The sequence below is a fragment of the Drosophila sulfurigaster genome, chromosome 3 (assembly GCF_023558435.1).
Source record: "Drosophila sulfurigaster albostrigata strain 15112-1811.04 chromosome 3, ASM2355843v2, whole genome shotgun sequence".
Taxonomy (NCBI): domain Eukaryota; kingdom Metazoa; phylum Arthropoda; class Insecta; order Diptera; family Drosophilidae; genus Drosophila; species Drosophila sulfurigaster.
The window spans coordinates 44,412,831-44,435,901 of NC_084883.1; the positions used below are offsets into that span (position 1 = coordinate 44,412,831).

General features: G+C 39.0%; 5 protein-coding genes across 7 annotated transcripts; 2 read left to right on the forward strand and 3 right to left on the reverse strand.

Annotated features, from left to right (window-relative positions):
- Positions 1-39: 39 nt before the first annotated feature.
- Positions 40-14,766, forward strand: LOC133840379 (ribosomal protein S6 kinase beta-2). 2 transcript variants are annotated; one of them, XM_062272183.1, is made up of 10 exons: positions 40-953; positions 4,158-4,198; positions 4,904-5,030; positions 5,096-5,227; positions 5,292-5,425; positions 5,490-5,681; positions 5,776-5,866; positions 5,929-6,171; positions 6,230-6,343; positions 12,145-14,766. In XM_062272183.1, the coding sequence occupies exons 1-10, from the start codon at positions 855-857 to the stop codon at positions 12,466-12,468; spliced, it is 1,497 nt and encodes a 498-aa protein (XP_062128167.1). In that variant the 5' UTR covers positions 40-854; the 3' UTR covers positions 12,469-14,766. The 2 variants fall into 2 exon arrangements, with proteins under 2 accessions (XP_062128167.1, XP_062128166.1); XM_062272182.1 differs by having other exon boundaries at positions 41-953; positions 5,929-6,177; positions 6,236-6,343.
- On the reverse strand, positions 5,504-10,144 carry LOC133840378 (uncharacterized). 2 transcript variants are annotated; one of them, XM_062272180.1, is made up of 3 exons: positions 8,916-10,144; positions 6,831-8,057; positions 5,504-6,772 (listed from the first exon to the last, which is right to left on the reverse strand). In XM_062272180.1, exons 1-3 carry the CDS (start codon positions 9,235-9,237, stop codon positions 6,603-6,605), a joined length of 1,719 nt encoding a protein of 572 aa, XP_062128164.1. In that variant the 5' UTR covers positions 9,238-10,144; the 3' UTR covers positions 5,504-6,602. The 2 variants fall into 2 exon arrangements, with proteins under 2 accessions (XP_062128164.1, XP_062128165.1); XM_062272181.1 differs by lacking the exon at positions 8,916-10,144 and adding an exon at positions 8,366-8,568.
- A 2,753-nt stretch (positions 14,767-17,519) lies between the features above and the next one.
- Positions 17,520-19,799, forward strand: LOC133842425 (tektin-1). Its single transcript, XM_062275501.1, has 3 exons — positions 17,520-17,876; positions 17,931-18,443; positions 18,991-19,799. Exons 1-3 carry the CDS (start codon positions 17,704-17,706, stop codon positions 19,568-19,570), a joined length of 1,266 nt encoding a protein of 421 aa, XP_062131485.1. The 5' UTR covers positions 17,520-17,703; the 3' UTR covers positions 19,571-19,799.
- Positions 19,800-20,588: 789 nt separating this feature from the next.
- On the reverse strand, positions 20,589-21,605 carry LOC133840095 (zinc finger protein kipf-like). The gene has a single exon (XM_062271756.1). It carries the CDS (start codon positions 21,603-21,605, stop codon positions 20,589-20,591), a length of 1,017 nt encoding a protein of 338 aa, XP_062127740.1.
- Positions 21,606-22,057: 452 nt separating this feature from the next.
- LOC133840096 (zinc finger protein interacting with ribonucleoprotein K-like) lies at positions 22,058-23,041 on the reverse strand. Its single transcript, XM_062271757.1, has one exon. The coding sequence runs from the start codon at positions 23,039-23,041 to the stop codon at positions 22,058-22,060; it is 984 nt and encodes a 327-aa protein (XP_062127741.1).
- Between the last annotated feature and the right edge of the window lie 30 nt (positions 23,042-23,071).

Consider the following 23,071-nt stretch of genomic DNA (forward strand, 5'->3'; position numbering starts at 1 on the left):
GATACTATGCGTATGACACACTCGATACCGAGCTAGTATCGATAAGCGCGAATAGTGCAATCGCTGTCCCAACTTACCTCGTGTTCTGGTTGCAAACAAAGAAAAAGTGCATTTTAATTATTATTCACTTACATTTAATTTGATTTGACGATTACAACGTGAGCGCGCTGCATTCAACGTTTGAGCTCCTGTCGTGTTACAACTTGCGTGCGCCTCCCTGTATGCGTCTCATGGTCGCGTCTCCGTCGTCGTCGTGTGTGGTGTGTGTATATTGTGTGGCATTGTGTGGCTGTGGCATTGGCGCTCCGTCCGCTGCTACTGCTGCTGCTGCTGCGCCTCCGATTCCATTCATATATTCTATTAACTAATAAACAAATAACCTTCGAGACGACGAAAAGTGCCCCCGTGCACCACCTGGTCGAATAAACCAAAAGCAACGCAAAAAAAATAAAAAAAAAACAAACATCGAAAACTAAAAATCAAAAATCAAAATCGCAGCATTTGCCAAGAAACTGCGTCTGTATATGTGAGTGTGTGTTGTGTCTTTTCTTCACGTCTCTCTTCGTCTCGTCGTCGTGCTGCGCTGTTTCCGTATTGTTTCAGCAGAGCAGCAGCAGCAATAACAACAACAACAACTAGCAATTCATAGCCAAACGCAAGACCCAAAGAAAGAAGTAAACGCAAACGTAAGGCAAAAGCAAAAAAGCAAAGTGTTTGCCTGTGCTTGCGCTTGTGTGCGTAAAGTGTGCGTGTGCATGTGAACGTTGCCAGTGCGTATTCGTGTGCGTAAGCGTGTGCGTCTGCGTGTGTGTGTAGTGGAGTGACGACAACAACAAACACAACAACAACGACAAATGGCGGACGTGAGTGATCCAAGTGAACTGTTCGATCTTGAGCTCCACGAGGACGACAAAGCACATGATTCGGACGATGACAGGATCGAGCTGGACGATGTGAGTATATATACTATAACATATATAATAACAAAACTAACTGCGCAACAACAGCACTTTGCGCCTCCTCCCCCGCTTTTACTTTCGTGTACAGTACTTGAAGATTTTTCCCTCCTTTGTTTGTTGTTTACCTTCTTTGCTTTGTCTGCTGCTGGTGCGGCTGCAAGTCGTGAAAGGCGCAGCTGGCCACGAAAATTATTCGCATTTTCTTTTGGTGTTTAGGGAGCTTGAACTCTACGCTGCTGTTGTTGCGCTTATCTGCTGCGCAAAAGTCCAAAAGCGTTTGTGTGGCGTCATCAAGTTATTCAACATCTTTACTTTAAGTATCAATCGCAGTTACCTGTCCTCCCTCCCCCTTTAAACGAATAACGACAGCAACAAAATAACAGCCCACATTCTTCAATCTTTATCGCTAAATATTCTTGCAATACTGTCTTTCGATATTAAGCAATCAAACTCGGCAAATGTCCTTCAAAATAATCACTATCAATTGCTCACACACCGGCACCTCCAACACATAAAGCAACACGCTTATTCACAAACACACACGCACACATACTAAGTTGACAGTATCAACTTTAGAATTACAACAACAAAGAGCACTGTGGGGAGCCAACCCAGTCGAACTGCTCGCTTTGTTTAGCAGCTCAAAATAATGATTAAAATCTCATGTGAATCCCTAGAAATGTGATGATAATTTATCAATAAAACAAAACAACTTGGTAGCATGTAGCAATAAAACAATATAAATCACATTCACATTAAGCAAATATAATAAAGCTAAATTCTATTGAATTATAACTGCCAATTTCGCAAATTAAAAACATTTTCCAACTGTTGCTTTATGAAAAGAATTATTTTTTTTGGAATACACTTTCCTTAGGAACTTTTACATTAAATGAATTCTTTTTTTACTTATTATAATTATTATTATTATAATAAATTATAATTTAACATTTAGCAACTGCTGCTTTAAATAGATTATCATTTGGAATTAATTGAATAGATTTTTTTTCTTTTTAATTCAAATAATAGATTTCTCTTACATACTTCATTTGAACCATTTCCAACTGTTGCATAGGAAAAAAAGGGTTGTTCCATTTCATATTCTTGCATACTTCATTAGGACTTTCCATAACCCGTTTTCCAACTGTTGCATCTACCACAATTAATATTGTTTACAATGCCAAACAAAAAAAAGAGCACACATAATGTATATAACATCCGCTACATAATCAACTTGAATCAGTTATCAGCTTACTGCTGAGTCAAAATAGACTTTCTAGCTTATCAGTTGAAGGTGCTTCTATCGTTGATCATGTTATGATGATAACCGCATGTTGTTTCACTATGTTTTTCATGCTATACATTGCTGTTGGGTCAAGTCACTCAACACACACACACACAAAGACACACGCTTTGTCGTAATATTCAGCTGTAAGCTAAACTCCCACTTAAAAAGAAGAAAAAAGGAACAAAAATGCTTATCAACGAATAATATAAAATTAGAGAAACGACGAAAAAAAAATCCCATCGTGCCCTGCTGCTGATAAGACGAAAACGACGAAAAGAATGACAAGAAAATGAGGGAATGACTTGAGAATCGAGTCGATCGGAGTGTGCAGCTTTGTTTGCTTTACATTCTAGCCATTGAAAATGCAACTAAAGTGTTGCGTTGTCCATGCTGTATACCTATGTATATGTATATATATTTCCATTTATCATAAATACTTGTAGCTTTTTACGCAATGAAAACGGGGCGCACGCCCTCGAATTGTGGACACTGGAAATTATGATTGATTTGTTAATTGGAATTCGGCGCCAGCAGCATTTGTGACGAGGCTTCAAACCAGTTTCCCTTCGGACAAATCGCTCTTACTTTATGCGGGCGTCGGAGAGTCAATTCCTACTAAATATATTGTATAATATATACATATATATATATATACAGAAAATAACGAGTCCGAGACGAGAGCAAGTCTCCAAATCCCCCACAAGTCAGAGAAACAGAGCAACAGAATCAGAAACACAGCAGTATTAGCATCACTGGCAGAATTGCCGGCAGAGTATTTGGCATTGTTCCGAGTTCTAATTTTAGTTTGTCATTAAAGAGAAGGTGTGCGTGTGTGTCTGTGTTACGATTGTGTGTATGCGTGTGTGCGTGTGGAGAAGTGTGTCTGCCTGCCTGCTTGCTGTACATAAACTTGTATATAGAAGACTCGTCGAACCCGACCCGAGGCAAGTGGGTAATGCAAAAATGAAGAAAATGACAAAAAGAAGGTATCTTTGGGTTCTGCGTCGGCGTTACCTGCTTTTAACGATTTCTCTACCACGAAAACACTTTCTCCCGAAATGAGCGAATCAACATAATCTTTACTTCTTTCTCTCATTACGACACATGGCTTTAGCTTCAGTTAATTGCCGTAACAAATCCACTTAGACATGAAATACTAAGAAGACATATTTATGGTACTTCATACTTGGAAAAATCTGAATACTTAGGAGTATATATATTTTATGTTAAAATAATAAGTTTCGCACAATGCTAATTCATTCTACAAAGGATTAACCTTCAATTTTAAAAGCTTCACTTCAAATATAGCTAATTGAGTATATCAATAGTATTATACATTTAACCTTATACGCTATTAAAATATTTACTCGATATAGCATTGTCATTGCTACCTCCCACATTTAACATCAAAGTAAATCCTACGGTTTCAATTATATTAAAATTACTTAGATCTTTAGTGCTTTCATTATATTCAAAATGTTAAATTTGTATATAGATTTCTTTATTTAATTTCTTGAATAATATTAAAATCTATTTTCTTTAAATTCAAATGTTTATTTTTTAGATTAAACATAAAATTATAATATCATCATATTGAGTTTGGAATTACTTTTACAATTCTTTTTCTTTAAAAGAAAACTTAAAAACTAATAACAAAATCTCGACTAATCAAATAACTCAAAACTAGTAGGAAGCACACACCAGTTAAGCAACTAATAAATTTTAAATGAATTTCGAGGAACTATTAGGTTACGTATTTGAAAATTTGCTTACAAAGTATCTAGCCAATCATTAGCACAAACTACAAAAACCATAAACTATAAACTACTGACTAATTGCACAAGTTCTCTGACTCATTTGCATATTCTCGATTCTCTTACTTATCTCGATTCTCCGTTTCTCTTTTGCAGGTCGATCTAGAACCGGAATTGAGCATAAATCTACATCAAGAGTGAGTAATGCTGATGTTATGTCGCTGACGTTGTAGCTGTCGCTGTTGTCGCTGGATCGAGGAAGAGGCAGCTATTTCGAGAGGCAGGCGCGCAAAAATTCTTTTCTCGGAAATGCGGAGAGCGAACAAATGTTTAGCGGGAAATCCCTCTATATCCATAGCTGGTTTAGCCCGTTAATCGGCTTAGCCTGGCCAACACATGTATTGCGCATATCAGTTTACCTACCAGCAGGCAGGCAAGCCAGACAGACTGACAAATAGAAAGACAGACAGACAGACGGATGAGAAGTCCACCTGACGCAGCTACCAAACTGATAAGGGAACTAACTACCTTTATGTTGATACATATTTTGTCATATGTGTCGTCGACAGAAGTGTTTACAACTACCAATTGACTACCAAACAACAGCAGCTTGTTGTGCGCTCGTGTGTCTAGTGGGCAATATGCCAAGCAGCCAATGTGCAAACACACTCGATAGTGAATAGTGATGGTGATGGAGCGGTGGGGGGATTTGTGTTGAGGGTTTTTTAAGGGGGCGCCACCAATTGGCGCGTGTTTGCCAAAGGTTTTTATTTATAGAGCGCGTGGGCTGTCGATTTCCCACGCAAGCAGTCGGCGGCCATCAACATCGCAGTCGCAGTTACTAAACTAATAACGTAAACTAAACTCGTCACTACCTCCCCATTCCCTATCCCCAAAAACAGCAATGAAGGACAGGAGACCATACAGCTCTCAGAGGAAAATGTCAATCCGGGCAAAATCAAGCTGGGTCCCAAGGATTTCGAGCTCAAAAAAGTCCTCGGCAAAGGTGGCTACGGCAAAGTATTCCAGGTGAGGCAATCAACCAATTGATTTATTGCTATCATTTAACTAATTACGAATTGGGAATGCAACAGGTGCGCAAAACCGCTGGACGTGATGCCAACAAATATTTTGCCATGAAGGTGCTGAAGAAGGCATCGATAGTCACCAATCAAAAGGACACAGCGCACACACGAGCTGAACGCAACATACTCGAGGCAGTCAAGGTGAGTTGTCATTTAAAATGCGTTACTTAAATCAATTATTAATATTGTGCTTTTGCATTTTCAGCATCCGTTTATTGTGGAACTAGTGTATGCCTTTCAAACAGACGGCAAATTGTATCTGATACTCGAGTATCTCAGCGGTGGTGAGCTGTTTATGCATTTGGAGCGCGAGGGCATCTTCCTGGAGGATACCACATGGTATGTGGAACTATTCCATTCCTAAAGCAACTCCTTTACTCAACTGTTTTCTTTACAACTGCAGCTTCTATTTGAGCGAAATCATTTTGGCTCTGGGACATTTACACAAACTCGGCATTATCTATCGCGATCTGAAGCCAGAGAACATTCTGCTGGATGCCCAGGGACATGTGAAGCTAACCGATTTTGGTCTGTGCAAGGAGCACATACAAGAGGGTATTGTCACCCACACCTTCTGCGGCACAATTGAGTACATGTGCGTGCGCCTGCCAAGCTTTTGATGCTCCTCATTTTTGGCTAAATTACTTTTGCGAGAATTTTTATTAATTTTGCATTTTTATCTACTGCAGGGCACCTGAAATCCTTACTAGAAGTGGCCATGGCAAAGCCGTCGATTGGTGGTCACTAGGCGCACTCATGTTCGACATGCTCACAGGCGTGGTAAGTAATGATCTGGCAAAGACTTTTCACATCCTATAAATTAATTCTTTACTTTTTTGTAGCCGCCTTTCACAGCGGAGAATCGCAAGAAAACCATCGAGACCATATTGAAAGCAAAGCTTAATCTGCCAGCCTACCTCACACCCGAAGCCAGAGATCTGGTGCGACGCCTGATGAAGCGTCAGGAGCCACTGCGTCTGGGCAGCGGACCCGAGGATGCGACTGCCGTGCAAATGCATCCATTCTTCAAGCACGTCAACTGGGAAGATGTTGTCGCTCGTCGCCTTGAGCCACCTATTAAGCCGCTGCTGGTAAGTCCATTGACCTTACCCATTTTGATTCACTGTTTTAATCAACTTGAACTTGCAGCGAAGCGAGGATGATGTGTCGCAGTTTGATACGAGATTCACAAGACAGATTCCCGTGGACTCACCGGATGATACCACGCTCAGCGAAAGTGCCAATTTAATTTTCCAAGTGAGTGTCGCCCAAGCAGCTATTAGAGATTATTCAACCATTAAGAGTTTTGTGGGGGGTCAAGACCCGTTGCACGTCGTCGAGTCTTTAATTATAGCGTTCTCAATTTGTTGACCTCGTTAGCTAAAATACGGCATATGCTTATTTCAAATGTTTAATTCTTCGTTTTTTTCGGGGTAACCTTCGGGCGGGAATTTCACAATAAATACTTGTCTAGAGCTAAGCTTAAGAAACTAGTCAGCAGCAATTGAATCCATCATTAGCGATAGTCCGCCCCACATTGAAAATGCGGCTCCTTTAGAGGAATCCCAGTGGGTCCGTCTGTGAACTCACAAAAGTTCAATCCGATGCGACGAAAAGGATGACACTTGCTCTTGGGATTGCCCCACTTGCCACGATACGTCAGCCAATCGGGCACCAGTGAACGTCCTGCCAAAGAACAAGAATTAGATAGTATTAAATTCGAGAAAATAGAATTCCTACTCACCGTAGGATCTGAGATTCTTATAGCTTATGTCCACGGCCTTCCAAGTGTTCCACGGCGTGCCAAAGCCATTTATGTCATACAGTCTGGCCACCTTAACAAAGCGATGCTTGCCCGGCGCCGTCCACAGACCGTGCGAACCTTTGGCAGCAAACAGGACCGGATGATTCTTAAATGTGGTCACTGTCTTAGGGAAATTGGGACGCTGTAAAATGCCCTTGCGCGTCTCTTGACGACGAAACTCAAAGGAGCCCGTCAGCCGATTGTAGCTGTAATAGGCTCCAGCATCGTGAGCTGAGACATACATCGCCTGTGGCTCAGCATCACCATTGAAGTACAGACTCATGTGCTCCCAATCTCCCACATGGCTGCCAATATCTCGACGATTTCCCAAGCAATAGCCATACACAGCCGGAAAGGGAATACGACCCAGGGGACCCAAGCTCAGTGTGCACATGGTTTTGCCCTGACTGTAGGGATAGAACATCCAGTAGGTGACATGGAAACCAGGCAGTTTTCCTTTAACTCCTTGCTGTGGGGTTTCTAGGGGCGGCGCATCGCCAATGTTGTTGTCTTCCAGATTATCATCTTCCATCTCGGGCCCGCCACTGAACTTGACATTGTCTGCCAGATTGGCAATGAAATTGTTCACAGGCAATCCATTCGAATCGTCCTCCAGCTCCTGAGGCTGCTGCTCTACAGACTCCGGAACCGCTGCCGTTGGCAATTGTGTTTCACCCATGACCAGATCGTATTCCCGTAGCGGCGGCATGTTCGCTGCGTCGCGCTTCACGCGCTGAAACAGTGGATACAAGCGCGATGAACGTCGAACTGTATCATTGCGCTCCTCCAACGGGTCAATGGACACGGGTATGTAAGGTCCTCGAGTGCTGGCGAAGGGCTGTGATTGCGACTGAGGCATAACTTCGGGTTTTGGCTCCGGTTTGGGACAAAGCGTGACGACCCCATAGATGGGTACTGGCGCCTCGTTGGGATTGCGGCCATAGATGAAGGATTGCTCATTCTGCAGCAAGTGCTCCATGTCCGCATTCGTCACCAGATGCGACTTTGTGGAGTATTCGCTAAAGGGCACGCCAGGGGTGAAGCTGTTGCTGCGTTCCTTGTCCATGGGATGCACATTCTGTAGGAATTCCTCGACGCCCAGAGGCAGAAATTTCTCCTCTGGCGCCAGCCAAACAATCGGCGCCCATTGCTTGATTAGACGTTCAACTGCGAAGAAGAGGAGTTGGGGAAAGAGAGATTAGCTTCATTAACTTGATTTTAATTAGACGCTTAGACGTTGAGGCAATTACTCAACCTCACCACAAACACAACACTCAGCACACACACACACACACGCACTCTTTTAAGCTGCCGAATGTTCGGCATCTGCTGCACGTTGTGTTGTGTTTGTTTAGCTCTAAATTCGTTCGTTTCTTTCAGGTGTAATAAATTTCACTTTCACACACACTTGAAGCGGCCACCCAAAAACTAACCGAGCCCACAATTTGTCGCCCTCCTCAGTCCCCCTCTCTTACCTTGCCCCTTGCAGTACTTGAAGTTGTTGTTGCTAATTTGCAAATTAAACGCTTGTTATTGTTGTTGTGGTTGTTGTTGCTGGCTACCAGCGTTCCATTTAAATACGCATGGCGTGGCTATAAACACGACCGTCATCGGTCATCCAAGTAAATCATGTCGAAAATTTCACTTAATATCAACAAAAAGAAAATGTTACGTCGAATTTGTGTTGCTCTGACAAATTATCACTTTAAAATTGGAAAAAATATCTGGTCACACAACAAATAACTGCCTGTAACTGGTTCGCATTGTCCTTATTGCTAGCTAGTTCTACTAGTTCAAAAGTCCGTTAGTTCAAAAGTTCTTCGTAAGTAGTTTAACTGATTCTAGTGGCAAGTTCCGCTAGTTCAAAAGCTGTTCAAGTCTAGTTTTAGCTCAATGCCAAAAAGAAGCTAACTGAAAATAATGTCTGCCGATAAGTTGATGATTAAAGCACGCAGTGAGAGTATTCGACACGCGCTTCACAGCTGATCCGCTAACTGCCATCGTCAGTTGATACCGTATGCATACCTACTTCTTTATCTAATGCCGTTATATGTGCATATTGCAATGTTTGCGGCGGCTGTTGTTGTTTTTGTTGTTGTGACTGTTGCTGCTCGAAGGAGACAGTTGTTGCTTCGAAGTTGCTGTTATTGTTGTTGTTATCGATGAAAGTGCCAGCGCTGTCAGTTGCATTTACTAGTCTTGTTGTTGTCGTAGTTGCAACAGTTGCTGGTAATAGTTGCTGCTGCTGTTGCTGTGGTTGTTGCTGTTGTTGTTGGGGCAGCGCTGTCGCTGCCGCTGCGACCAACAGCAGCAACGAGAGTGAATTTATTTTCAACTGTTTGGACATTTCACACAAAATGCAAAAAAACAAACGCACGTAGCTTGCTAATTTGTTTCTCTCTCCTTCTGGTAACGGTAAATTTCAGTTATTATTGTTGTTGTTGCTGCTGTTATTTATGCTCGTTCACAGTATGCGAACAAAGCTGCGCTTTTATTTTTTGGTGTGACCACAAATTTGTGGTGTCTGCTGTTTGCTGTTTTCACACAAAATCGAGCTATTGCCAATTTTTTATTATAGATTTCTTGCACATGCTTTTATTGTTAGCAACTCGTTACGAATTTTTAGTTTACTGTAGTAGTTGTTTATTGAAAATTACGCAATGTCAACACAACACAATACACCACTGTTTTGTAAACTTCCGCACGCACAGTTTGACAGCCATTACAGTTTAGCGACGACAGCACTCACAGTTGTTCTTGTCCCAATTAAGCACGCGACGACGACTCTGTCAACGCGTTCGCTGCTGCGCTCTCGCTTTCTGCACGTGCGCTTGCGCGCCTCTCTTGCGCTCTTTGTCGCTCTTGTTTTGGATGTTTGGTGACTGCAAGCTTTTTGAACTGGTTTCGAGTTTGGACTCTAAAACTGTATGTGGCCCTGAAGGGCAAATCAAACTTGTGCAAGTTCGTTCAAGAATGAATGTTAATGCATTTGCATAGTGAAATTAAATATTAAACATATTTATCTCTCTTTCGTTTTGTTTTGTTTTTTTGTTTGTCTTATTGCAAATCCGAGTGTAAGCCTTTCTCCAAACGAAACACGACGCGCGCCTTATAAAAGCAACGAGGTATCAGGTGATGGGAACTGTGGAAATTGAGGGGGGGAGGTTGGAATTTTCTACACGACACGAAAGTTGTCTGCTATTGCTGCTGCTTCTTCTTCTTCTGCTTCGCTTGCTCTGTCTTCGTGCGCACAGTTTGAGCGTTACTTTGAGACTGGCCAACATGAACGTGACTGAGAAGTGGCCGAAGTGGCTAAAAGACGAAGAGAGTTTGTTTAAACCGTTTGTTGTTATTGCTGGTTGTTGTTGGTTGTTGGCTTTGGCCCATGAGCAGCTAATTGCAACTCATGAGCAGCAGAAAAACACAACGCTACTGTTGTCTGTCTTTATTTGTTTATAAAATGCGGCAAGTGCGTTTAGGTTTATGTGTTGTTTACGGCGGCCCTTTTCAGCTTTTTGTTTGCCTATTGATATATGGTAGTTGGAACTTAAAGTTATGTTTGTTTTAGCTTAAAGTGTGCTGTAATTTAATTTCCTTTTTAAAGTCACTTAAAATTGCACTGAAATTATGGATTTTATTGCCCGCAGTTTGAGCAACATTGTAAACAGTTTCATGAACATTGTGAAAGGCGGTAAACACTTTTAGGGGAATTGCTGCGCCATTAAGTTCGATTGATTCTAATAAGCAAAGCGAACACAGTTTTACAGCCGTCTCAGTTGCAATAAAACTGGATTAGACAGCTGCTAATTGGGGAATTCTTTCTCCACTTAGAACCACTTTAAGCATTGTTATGAACTTTCTCGTCACTCGCCCGCAACTTATTCTCCTTAGTGGGTCAACAGCGAGCGACTACCGTGCAATGTGATGAGATATGATCAACTCCCAAATTGGGGTTCCAATTAGCATTGCGCTCACGTACTCGAGAGCTTCGATTCACTTCCCATGTCATTCCAATTGGACGCGTCACGCATTTGTGCAGCTTCAAGACATCAAAACTCCTCCTCGTTGTTGGCGTGCCGGATAAATTTACACGACAGCCACCGGCTTTTCTGTTTTTTTTTATTTATTTTTAATTGTTTTATTGCAGTTGTATTTCTGTTTGTTATGATTTCGAGTTGAATTTCGTCAAAATTTAATTAGTGTCTTTTGCGCTGTCTGACAGAAAATTATGCAAAATGTGTTACATAGGCAGTTGGGTCAGTTGGCCGCCAACTCGGCGACTCAGCAACTCAGCAGCGGTTGCCTTGCATAATCCCTGTGTGTCCATATGCTGACGGCTGTCGAGGCGCATTAGTATGCGTCAGGGAATCGTGTTGATCCGACCAGGCAATATTGTTGTCTGCCTGCTCCAAATTTAATGGCACACTCGATCGACCAACTGGGGCAACTGTCTATCAAAGATGGAGCAACTCTTTCCGCAGTTATTATTTAAAAAGGTTCTGCTGACTAAAAAAGCGTTATGAAAGCAATAAGGAACTAAAATTAAGAAACGATTTTACCATGTTCAATGACAGAAATGTTTAAGATGCACAATTTCATTAAGGATTAAGATTAATGTCACAAACATAAATTTAAATTTAAATAAACATGGAAACGGAATTTTTTATAAGCAATAAAACAAACTTTATTTTAAGCCAAGGTCAAATATTTGGAAATATTACAATTTGCACATAATAATAAAGTTTTTATGTTGTGAAAATATTGCTTATTACGAAGCAGAAACCTCATAAATTTTCGAGTAAAAAAGTAAACATTAAATTTTAGGGTGCCTTAAAATGTTGAAAACTTTATATAGACAAAGTAAATTATTTTATGATCTGAGATATTGACTGAGAAAGAGTGTCAAATGTTTTATTTATGATTCCTGAAAATTTGGCTGCGCTCAGATAAAAATTGTAGAAGCTATTTAAGAAATACTTTTGTATGGGGCAAAAACGACAACTTTGGCTGACAATTTGGTATATTTTGCACTCTATGGTATATTTTGAATGTAGTATATTTTGAATGTAGCCTTTGGTATATTTGAATACAATTGCTGTATATGAATTTGGTATATTATAAGAATAATACCACATTGAGCACACTCGATTGTAGTTTTTTGATTTTCTTTTTTAATTTTTGTGAATAACTAATTTGTAATCTTCCGCTAAGAATGTAAATTAATCTGAATCTCTCAACTCAATTTCCTTTGCAGGGTTTCACATATGTTGCGCCATCCATACTGGAGGATATGCATCGAGCCAATCGGATGCCAGCGCGTTCACCACGACGCACTCCTCGCCAGCATCAACATCAGCATCCGGACAACAGTTTTCGACTGCAGTTCCCATCGGCGAACGCGAATGTGGGCGGGGGCAATGCGCCCATGGGGATGCAACGCTCGACGCTGTTTGCACGGGCCACGCCCCCACATCAGTTGCAGCATCCGCATCCACATCATATGGCAACATTTGCGCCACGTCCGTCGCCGGCGCAGGACGAGATGATGGATGTGCAGCAAGGACTGCCGATGGTCTAAGGTTACTATATAATATGACATACTACAGCTGAGGAAGAGGATAAGGATGATGATGATGAGAAGGAGCAAACAACGAGAGGATGGAGAAGCAGATTGTTTTTGTTATGCAAGAGAGAATTGGAGGAGAGAAGAGAAGAGAAGAGCGCGTGCTACGATAAACGTTTTGTTTGGATCTATACATAAATACTACAGTTAGAGACACACACATACACATATAACATAAACTAATATACCATATATATATGCTATAGCTATAGCTTATACTATACTATATATAGAATGTAACTATATATGTATGGATGTAGAGATCGAGAGATCGAGATCAAGTAGCTGCAAAGCGAGAATCATGTAAAATATTTACCACTTATTAACTATGTTTTATACTATATAGGCGAAAAGGTTTAAACAATTTAGTTCAAATGTACACTTTCAACTTTTTTGATTTTTTATACACACACAAACACACACACACACACTTACATACACATACTTATATACTTACATAGTGAAAAGGACAACAATTATGATTACGATTATGTTGAGTTTAAAGAGTTGAGCGAGGGAAGAATTTCCCCACCAACAACAACAGCAAAAGTTATAATGATTTACAAACACACTTTTTTTTGTTTAGTTTCGAGCTTTAAATTCAAATATTAAGCAAAAACGATAAACTAACATATAAAGCAGAATAAGATGAGAAATAAAACCTCTGTGTATAGTTGACCATAGTTATAGGAATGCAAATTGCAAATGCCCCCCAATTAAAGAAAAACACCAACAATAATAATGATAATGCTAAAACAAATAAAGATGAATATAAATATGAAAAATGAAATGTGAAATGTGAAATGAAGATGATAAAGAAACGTTAGGGAATGCATAGCCAATTTATTGAGTTTGTTTTTGTTTGTTTTTTGATTTTCTTCTCAAATAGTTGATTTATTTTATGAGAATAGTTTTGCAGATAACTCGCTTTCAGTTGCTGCCCAACATTTCTCTTAGTTATGTTACTTAATAACAGAAAGTTGTTCAAAATAAGGCATTTCTTAAAACAAAACAAAAAAAGCGGCAAAATGAAAAGAATAAAGAGGGAATTAACAAATAACTAAAATAATATGAAACTGAACCCCGATGATGCTACATATATATACAATATATTTTAAATCCAATAATTATCGTGTACTGAGAAACTAAATGCTGCCACAACAACAACAACACCAACAAAATAAAATTAAAGAGTAACTAAAACTAAAGTAAAACAAAGATTAAGAAAAAAAAAGAAATGTATAATTTAAAATTTTTTTGTGTATGTACTTTGATTATATTCTGTTTCAGTTGTTTTTTTTTTCCTTTTGTTGTTTATTCTGATCTAACTATTGATATTTGCAAATAAATAACAAAAAACCGCATAAAAAATGAAAACGACAAAAAAAAAAAAAAAAAAAAAAATGGAAAACAAAATACAATGTCAAATATAATCAAAAGGTGCTTTGAATTGTTTACAAAAAGACAAGACAACTACAATACAAAACAAAACAAAAAAGAAAATAAAAACAAAACAAAAAAAAGAGATAAACAAACTATTGAAAACGAGAACGACTAAAAACTAAATACTTATAATGGTTATGTGTATAAAAAGAAATAAAAGAAAGAAAAGGAAAAACAAAAACATATTTATATAAACAAAAAAGAAAATACCTCAAAAGCAATTATTTTTGTTAAAAAAAAAAAAGAAAAAGAAAAGAAAACCAACTAAATTATAATACAACAAAGAGAAACATAAGATGAAGATAAACATAATGATAAAGAAAACTATAATAACTATGATAAAAGTTAACGAGAGAGCGAAAGCAACAAATATTTAGCTAAAAAAAAAACAAAACAAAAATAAAAATGTTTGTATGCGAACAAAATATAAAAACTATAAATATAAATACTTATTTTTCCGAATTGTAACATTGATTTCGTTTTTTTATGTGTATAATTTACTTTTTAATTTCATATTTGTTTCAATTATTCTTTTGCTAATTGTAATGCTTTGGATTTATTGTGTTATTGTGGAAAGAGGAAAATGGAAAGAGAAACAAACAAAAAAAACTGTTTTCATTGTGGCGCCGGCAAATTGAATAAGAAATGTCTTATTTTCTTTGTTGGGGAAAGGGCCAACAAAAAATAAACAAAACACAGCAAACAACAAATATAGCATATACTTACTTATAAAATTAAGAAATATGTATAAATGAGAGTTGAGGATAAAAAAAAACCCAAGAGCAACAAACCCAAGAATGAATGAAACACTGCCTACACACTAAAAAGGAAACAAGAACTAGCAACAAATTAAACAATAAAACTAATGAATTTAAATACACGCAAGCAACATAAAAAAAAAAGAAAATATATTAAGAAAAGAAATACAAAGCAAAGATACAGTTACAGTTTGTATTCGTAGATAGCCAAGTTAAACAATTGAGACAAGAAACAAAACAGAAAACAGCAACAAAATACCAAGAAGAACAACAAGATCACTTAGACAACACAGAGATGATGATAATTTGAAGATTTAGATTCTAGAGTTACAATAATTGATAATAATTTAGCGATTTGTACAGAGAACAGAAACGAAATAATAATTACACAACTCTAAACTAAAGTAAAGTAAACTAATTAAACGTTTGGGTGACTGACTCGAGCTATAATAACAAAGTAAAAAAACAAAGAAAAACAAAAAACAAGTTCACTGTTAATAATTCATTGAATTGCGATCAACACGCGATCACACGAAAACTGTATTTTGTCTGTACGTGTGTGTGTGTGTGTGTGTATGTGTTTGTGTGAGTGTGGCAACTCTGGCAACGTATAATCACAGTTATTTTGTAAGAGAAACGCCATGTTAACAACTAATTAAAAGTACGTGTACTAAATTGAAAGATTCACCTCTAAAAAAATAAGAAGAACTCTTCTAACACGAAACACAACACACAAGGCCATAGAAAAGAAGTTTATTTTGGGGAGAAGAACTCTTAAAGACGTCGAAGCCAAACTGAAAGCAGATCACACACTCAAATCCAAATAACATAAAAACAAATAACGAAAGAAAACTATTGAAATGAGAACATCAACAGATCCTAGTTAATTAAATTGTACATTTTTATTATCATTAAGCTATAAGTGCATACAACATCAAAAACAACAACTACACACACAAAACAAATACAAATACAAATATACATAATGCATGCATATGGATATGTAAATGTATATGTATAGATATAACATATGATGACAACAACAACAACAAATGTATATCGTAATAAATTCAAACTAATTTTACAAAAACAACAATGGCAACAACGATTTATTTATTGCTGGTTTTCAGAAGGTGACAAGAAAGTATTATGATATATTCTTTTTTTTTGGAAAACAATTTTTATTTAGTTAGTATTCAAAAATCATTATTACAATATTATTATTAGAAAGTAAACTTGGGAAATCTAAAGGCATTAAGTATTTATCATTTTATATTTCTAAAATAGTTTTGTATATGGGTAATTATCCGGCGAAAATGCGAAACTATCTAATGTGGAAAAAACTTGCACCAAAATGAGTAAATTTGAATGTTAAAGCTCTTGATTAGCACTTTTATTAAGGCTAAGAATGATTTTCGAATAATTTTGTAATTGTTTTAAGAACTTACTAAAATTTACGAATTCGTACGTAAAACCAAAAATGAATGAATTTATATATTTTATCGTAAAACATAAAAGGTTCCTAAATCAATCTTAGCTCTAAATAAAGTGCTAATCCAAAAGCCATATGAATAACCTTTACTTATTTTTCAAATTATGCAGAAATAATAGTTTTTAGTTTCTGAAAAAAATGAGAATAAATATTAAGTACCAATAATTTATTACATTCTTGGAGAAAATGTAATTATTTTTTTTATTTTCCTTAATTTGGGAAACTATATTTAATTTATTATTATTAAAATTAAACGTTTTTCATTAAAATCTTTGCTATGCGCTGCTGAAAATAATTTCTAAAGTTTCTACAACCAATTACAATAATTTTTGTATGAAAATATTAATTTAATTTGTACTTTATTTTTTTATTTTCTTAAATTTACACTTAAATTATTTCGTTTATTATAGAATATATTTAAGCATTTTATCCCTATTTGGCCTGATTCGTACACTCAACTTTTTCTTTGTATATGTGAGCGCAGTCTAAAAATAGTTGAGTTGGTCAGTGCTGCTCAAACTGTGACAAGTGAATGCAAAATGGCGTCTAGTGCCACGCCCACGCAGTTGGGCGCCATTGATTAGCATGAATTAATGACAGCAGCCAGCAGCAGAAGTTTTGCAAATCCAAATGACAAGTGGGAAATGGAAAATGGGAAATGGGAAAATGGGCGAAAAGCAGAGAAAAAAGGTAAAAAGCGAAAGTATGTTAAACCAAACATAAATCGATCCGCAGCAGGAGTTGGAGTTGCTTGAAAGTCAGGCACAAGCTATTTTTAACACTCGCGAGGCGCAAGAAACCGCAAGGACGCGGAAGAAGAAGAGGAAGAGGTGGGGGAGAGAGGAGAGGGGAGACGTCGCGCCTGCCACCGTCAAAGGAGTTGAGAGTTCTGCAGTTTGTTTTTTTGGGAATCCGAATCGGTTGCGTTTGTGCTCAATTGGAATGGCAGGTGACAAAGGCAGCGACAGGCAAGAGTGAGTGAGAGAGAGAGAGGCAAACATATCATATAGCAACATATATATACTACATGTATATGTGTGGAGTCAGAGCATACATACAGCATAATAATAAAATACCGCTAGGCAACGGATAAATTCCTTAGCATGAATCGATTTAACTAACTGAAGCGAGGAGCGACCTGCAGGCGCTAAAAGGAGTAGGAGGAGGCGGAGTAGCAATCGCACCAGCTGCAGCTGGCTCAGTAGCAATTGAAGTCGTTACAGATTCGGAACAGCGTCGCCAGGTAAAAAACTCACTAACATTCTATAAAGAAACTATAGAATTTCTCTGGTTTCCCATCAGCAAAGTGTGCCATTTAAAGGATGTACTTATAAAAAACTAAATAAATATATTTTAACTTAAAAAAGAAAGACAATTCTATAATCACACACAAAGCTGTTTGCATTCGCATGACGTAACAGCAGCTTACGCAATCTTTAAGATACATTTTTCTATTTGCATATACTACAGTTTGAGAGGCATTGAGTATCATCAAGCATGTTGCCGAATTTGAAGACGCGTCGCGTGTCCGGCCTTCAGCTGGCCGGCAAGCATCTGGGACCCGTGGCCAAGTGTCCGCCCCGATACTCCGAGGAGGATTGGGACTACAACAATAAAATCAAGTTTCGCATCACCTGCGATCAGGAGAAGCTAGCCGAGCGCATTGTCGAGTAAGTGAAGCGAACTCTTGCACCTCATCATCTCTTTCATCGACTTTTGCTTAGGGAATCGCGTCGTGTGGTCGATGAGACCAAGGACACCACCAAGAATTGGCAGCGCGAGGTGGAGCATCATATGCGTGAACGCACAAGCGAGATTCGCTTTCTGGTCGATGAACTGAATCGTCAGAAGAAGACCGCTATGCTGGAGGATGAGACGTTGAACACGTATCGCAATCGGGTGCTGAGTGCCATTGAATTCCTTAAGGAGAAATCTCTGGCCATCTGCAAGCAGTGTCTCATTTTGCGAGAGGGTCGCATTGGTGTCGATCTCTGTGACGATGAGGTGGATCGTTCACTGCGTCGCGAACTGAAGGTCATCAAGGGCTGTCAGGGATTAGCCGACGCAGCGCTGAAGGAGGCCGAAGAGCAGATACGCAAGCTGCGTGCTGCGATGTATCTGCTGGATCAGGATTTGTCGGCCAAGGACAAGTCGCTGGCCATTGACGAGAAGAATCTGAAACTGAAGGACTTTCAGCATGATCTGGGCAAGGGACAGGATTTGTCCAAGCAGCACTGGTAGGTGGACGAGAGTGGCTATTAGGTTTAGAAGTTGATTTTTGTTGGGAAGAACTCTAAAGACGTTGAAGCCAAACTGAAAGCAGACCAAGAGAGATATCTCATATAGGATTTATAGACCTGTTCATTTTCGAAAAATTGGGGAGAAAAAGATATATTAGGTTGGAAGAAGTCATCTCTGACCGCAAAAAGGAAACCCTTATGTTTTGAGTCCATCTTTTTATGTCCGTCTGTTGACCTACATCTTAGTATGAACGATAAGACCATTAAGGGAATTTTATTATTTCCCACACGATTCCACATAAATAGAAACAAGGCCCTTCAAGGAAGAAAACCCTGAAGATAATGGAATCTCTACCCAAATTCATAAAAATTTCGTACCATATATAGAGGTCATTATTATAATTATATTAGGAAAGCAAAATCAATATAGAATTGCAAATCTACAATCTTTATTTCGAACTTCTGAACAGGTCTCTAGCAGTCAACACTTGACTGCAACTTTCTCACTTATTTCACTCTTACTTACACTCTACTCTTCTCACAGCCAATTCTCGCTGACCGAATGGCAGGCGCAGACCTATGAGAATCTGGAGGCCAACTCCAAGGCTTTGGTCTCCGCCGGACAGCTGCGGGCGTACATTGATCTGTTGCTCAAGCAGATCTGCGAGGACATGCAGAATCAAACGGATCGCACTAATGAGGCATTCGAACGTCGGATTGCGGAGACGAAGCATGTGAAGCAGTGTCTGGAGAACAAGCACAAGGACACCATGGATCACATCCATCAGGTGCAGCGCAACATGAACGAACTGGAGAAGGAGATGTCGGACAAGCAGCGTGCCATCACCCTGTGTCAGACCCGTCTCAGCAATCGGGCCCATCGTCCGGGTCTCGAGTTGACGTGCGACATGGTCCAGGATGCGCTGTACAATGAGCTGCAGGCGTTGAAGGCTTCGGTGTGCAAGCTGAATCAGAAGCTGAATGAGAACAAGGCATCGATGCGGTATCTGATGCATGTCCAGGTCATGCAGGAGGAGGAGATCAACATCAAGGCGAACACTTGCAAGATTGACGAGGTCGATTGCATGACCTTACGTCAGGCCCTTAAATACGCGTCGTTCTAGTTGTCCCCCGGCCCCTCCATCTTTACCCACTCTAATTGTGCCCCACAAGTCAGCAGACTCCCTGAAACACACACACACACACTGAATGTCACCTCTCCACACACTCCAATCTAAATCAAATTACATGTGCATTAATCCTCGTTCAATCCAGAATACGAAATTATATCCAAGAACATTGTGTACATGTTTAATAAATTGCAATTCACTTCGAGTTCGCATTATGCAAATACTTCTTATGTCTATTTTCTTTTACTTTCCCCCCTACTTTTCCCTTTTTTCTTTTATTGCGGATTTTATCCATCGATTTATGCTGCTTGTCACGACATGCGAAACTTTCTTTCGCCCCGAATTGGAGCAGTTTTTTTTTTCATATTTATAGACTATCCGGAAAGCTGCTGAAAGACCTAAATACTTATTGCAAATTGCATTGATTGAGATTAACATTTATTTATTTCAGATAAGTATTTATTGCAATGTAACTTTGGACTCCAATTATTTGTTTAACAGTTGTCGAAATATTACATTTTAATAGTTGCTCATTTACTTACTAAAAAAAAAGATTGAGCAAAATTAATTTTCGTGCTGTTTATGACTAAAACTCTAAAATTAATACAAAAAATATCATAGATCAGATAAGGAATATTTTTGTTTCTAAAAAACGTAACCTAAAAAAGCAAGAACTTTAGTTTTTATTGAGCTCAAGTTTCTCAAAAATGTTTAATGAAATTTAACTCGTCAAATGCCATTCGTTGTAAATAAAAAGAGTACATAACTATTCTATTGTCAAAAATTCACTAGAATCCTTTAACTATGGCAATCACTTACTATTTATTCATTAAATAATAAGTTAAATTACTTTTTATTGAACCAGTCTAATTGGTTTTTTTGTCATAATCAAGTAACATTTAAGTGTCCTTAAATTGAATAAAAACTTATAAAAGTATAAGAATGACAATGAAAAAACGAAAAATATAGGAAAATGAAAACTAAATTATCGAAAAGTCAGTAAAGATCATTCCTATGTAGGACTTGAAGTGTTTATATATAAGTGTGCGTTCCTCAGCTCGTTGTGGGCAGGCAGACAGATGTGCTTCTTGAATCCCAGATTGCTGCGGAACTCCTTGGAGCAATCCGAGCACTTGTAGGGACGCTTTCCGGTATGCAGACTCATGTGCTCATCTCGATGCTGCTTGCGGGCAAATGTCTTGGGGCATTCTGAACACTTGAATGGATTCGCAGTGTGCTCGTTGCGAATGTGCAAATTGAGAAACGATCGCTTTGCGAATTTCTCCTCACAATAGCGACAACGGAACGGTTTCATGACATCTTTATGCGACTTCAGGTGCTCATGTAGTTTCTCCATTTCAAAGAATTCCTTGCTACAACTTCTGCATTTGTAGATTTTACCCGAGAGTTTTGTCGTCTTGCCCAATGGTATTGCCGTGCCTCCACACCATTTCATTGCCGTGACTGGCGTTGATTGATTGACTCTCTTGTTAATGTCCTCCACTGTTTTGACCGCCAGACTAGGCGAAGCACTCGTTTTGTTCTGGGCAGGCTGCAAGCATTTCTCAGGTGGCAGAAAAAAGTCGTCATCGTCCCCCAAGGTAGCATTGTCAGGTGCATCACATGAATCAATTTCACTTTTCACCTTTACGGGTGGCAGCAAGAAGTCATCATCGTCCTTCAAGGACGCATTGCCTAGTGCATCATATGAATCAATTTCCTTTTCCAGCTTCACAATGCTCAAGTCAGGTTGCTGGTTAATTCCACTGCAGCTGGGCTTGCTCAGCATTTCCATAAAGAGATTATAGCTCTGTTCGCTGATACGCTTAAAGCGAAACGCATTTTTACATTCTTGAACGCAGCTTGAACAAATTTTCTTTGGCAGCAAATCATTCTTGTCCACCTTACAGGTAATGCACTCGGTCAGCATTTCGAGAAGACTTGGTTCCTCTGCTGTCGATTTCTTCTCCTCGAATATATCCACAAGATCATAGGATTCATCCATGCAAAGGCGACATACTGCTGCCATTTTTGCGTGCGAATTAAATCTGAATTACTTATTAATGCGTTTGTTTATGTTTTGCACTTGTCAAAGCTATCGAAATCCAGTGTTGGTAACGCACTTTATTTATCTACGATAAATTCGTGACCAATAAAATTATCAAGTTCTTTAAAATCAGTGTTGTCGACACTTGAATGTATTTAAAATAACAACATAGACCCTTTTACGAATAAATTGTAGTTTAGCGGTATTTCACCTTAACTAAAAACACAAACATTAATTTCAATTGTAATAATAATGGACTGAGTCACGTTTGAGTTGCCATCTGTTATCGTTAATTTCAAACTCAAGTTATCGAAAACCAGTGTTTGTAAAATAACAGCTAATTCGCCAATCCCTTTACGAATTAATTGCAATTTTATCCATTTATATACATGTATGTTTATAATCTTAGAACGTATTTTACAATATAATTATAATTACAATACGCCTTCCCCTCGGTGAGTGAGCAAGTGGTACTCCACATGCTGTTTCTTCTTGAACGCCTTGTCGCAATGCGGACACTTATGCGGACGCTCGCCTGTGTGGACGAGGACATGATAAGCGAGCATGTGCTTGTGAGCAAAGGACATCGGACAGTATGGACATTTGTATGGCGAATGGATGCGCATGTGTTTTTGCAGACTCGGCAACTGGCCAAAGGGTTTTAAGCAATGCGGACATTCATAACTACGACGGGCTGGAACATGAGAACGTGAATGCAGTTTTAAATTCTCTTCGGTACTAAATAGTTTCGGACATTTGGCGCACTCGAATCTCAGCTCCACATGATGACTGTGATGCAGGTGCTCGTCGAGCTCTTCATGGTGGGCAAAGGATTTGGGGCAGTGTCGGCACTTGTATGGCGTCACGCCATGAGCTCGAAGGTGTGTCTGAAGCGAGGAGCGTTCGTTGAAAGCTCGAGGACAATGGAGACATTTGAAGGTCTGGACTACCTCTTTCAGCGTTATTGTCTTGTGTGTGTCGCTCAACAGACTCCTCACAGAAAGTCCTTTGTCATGGGACTCATCTATGTGGTCCGCTGACGTATTGATGCTCCTTATCGACGATATGGTAAATGATTTCCCATTCGGTCTTTTCACCTCGCTAGTTTCAGGCACTTCTACTTTAATAGGACTCGTATCAATTGGATGCTCGACAACTTGGGACTGTGCGGCAATGAGCTGCTTCTGCTTGTTATGCATCTCCCAGAAACTCTTGTGACTCTGCTCGCATTTCCGCTTGAATCGATAGGCATTTTTTGTTTCGATCACACAGGTCAAGCAAATCATTTTTGGCAGCGGATCATCCGGCTTTACTTCACAGCCCACGCACTCGGTTAGCATTTCCGCTAGACTGGGCTCCTTCGATAACATTAATATTGGTTCCACAAACAGCTCCATCAGCGTCACAACGCTACTCATGCAAACTCTGCACGCTTTTTTCTCTACGGC

Coding starts and splice junctions, on each gene's coding strand:
- LOC133840379 (XM_062272183.1), top strand. CDS start 855: ATGGCGGACGTGAGTGATCCAAGTGAACTGTTCGATCTTGAGCTCCAC. Junction 4,199..4,903: donor AGCATAAATCTACATCAAGA/GTGAGTAATGCT, acceptor CCCCAAAAACAG/CAATGAAGGACAGGAGACCA. Junction 6,172..6,229: donor TTGAGCCACCTATTAAGCCG/CTGCTGGTAAGT, acceptor ATCAACTTGAAC/TTGCAGCGAAGCGAGGATGA.
- LOC133840378 (XM_062272180.1), bottom strand. CDS start 9,237: ATGTCCAAACAGTTGAAAATAAATTCACTCTCGTTGCTGCTGTTGGTC. Junction 8,058..8,915: donor GGCATTAGATAAAGAAGTAG/GTATGCATACGG, acceptor TCTTCTTCGCAG/TTGAACGTCTAATCAAGCAA. Junction 6,773..6,830: donor TAAGAATCTCAGATCCTACG/GTGAGTAGGAAT, acceptor GTTCTTTGGCAG/GACGTTCACTGGTGCCCGAT.
- LOC133842425 (XM_062275501.1), top strand. CDS start 17,704: ATGTTGCCGAATTTGAAGACGCGTCGCGTGTCCGGCCTTCAGCTGGCC. Junction 17,877..17,930: donor CTAGCCGAGCGCATTGTCGA/GTAAGTGAAGCG, acceptor ACTTTTGCTTAG/GGAATCGCGTCGTGTGGTCG. Junction 18,444..18,990: donor GATTTGTCCAAGCAGCACTG/GTAGGTGGACGA, acceptor CTCTTCTCACAG/CCAATTCTCGCTGACCGAAT.
- LOC133840095 (XM_062271756.1), bottom strand. CDS start 21,605: ATGGCAGCAGTATGTCGCCTTTGCATGGATGAATCCTATGATCTTGTG.
- LOC133840096 (XM_062271757.1), bottom strand. CDS start 23,041: ATGAGTAGCGTTGTGACGCTGATGGAGCTGTTTGTGGAACCAATATTA.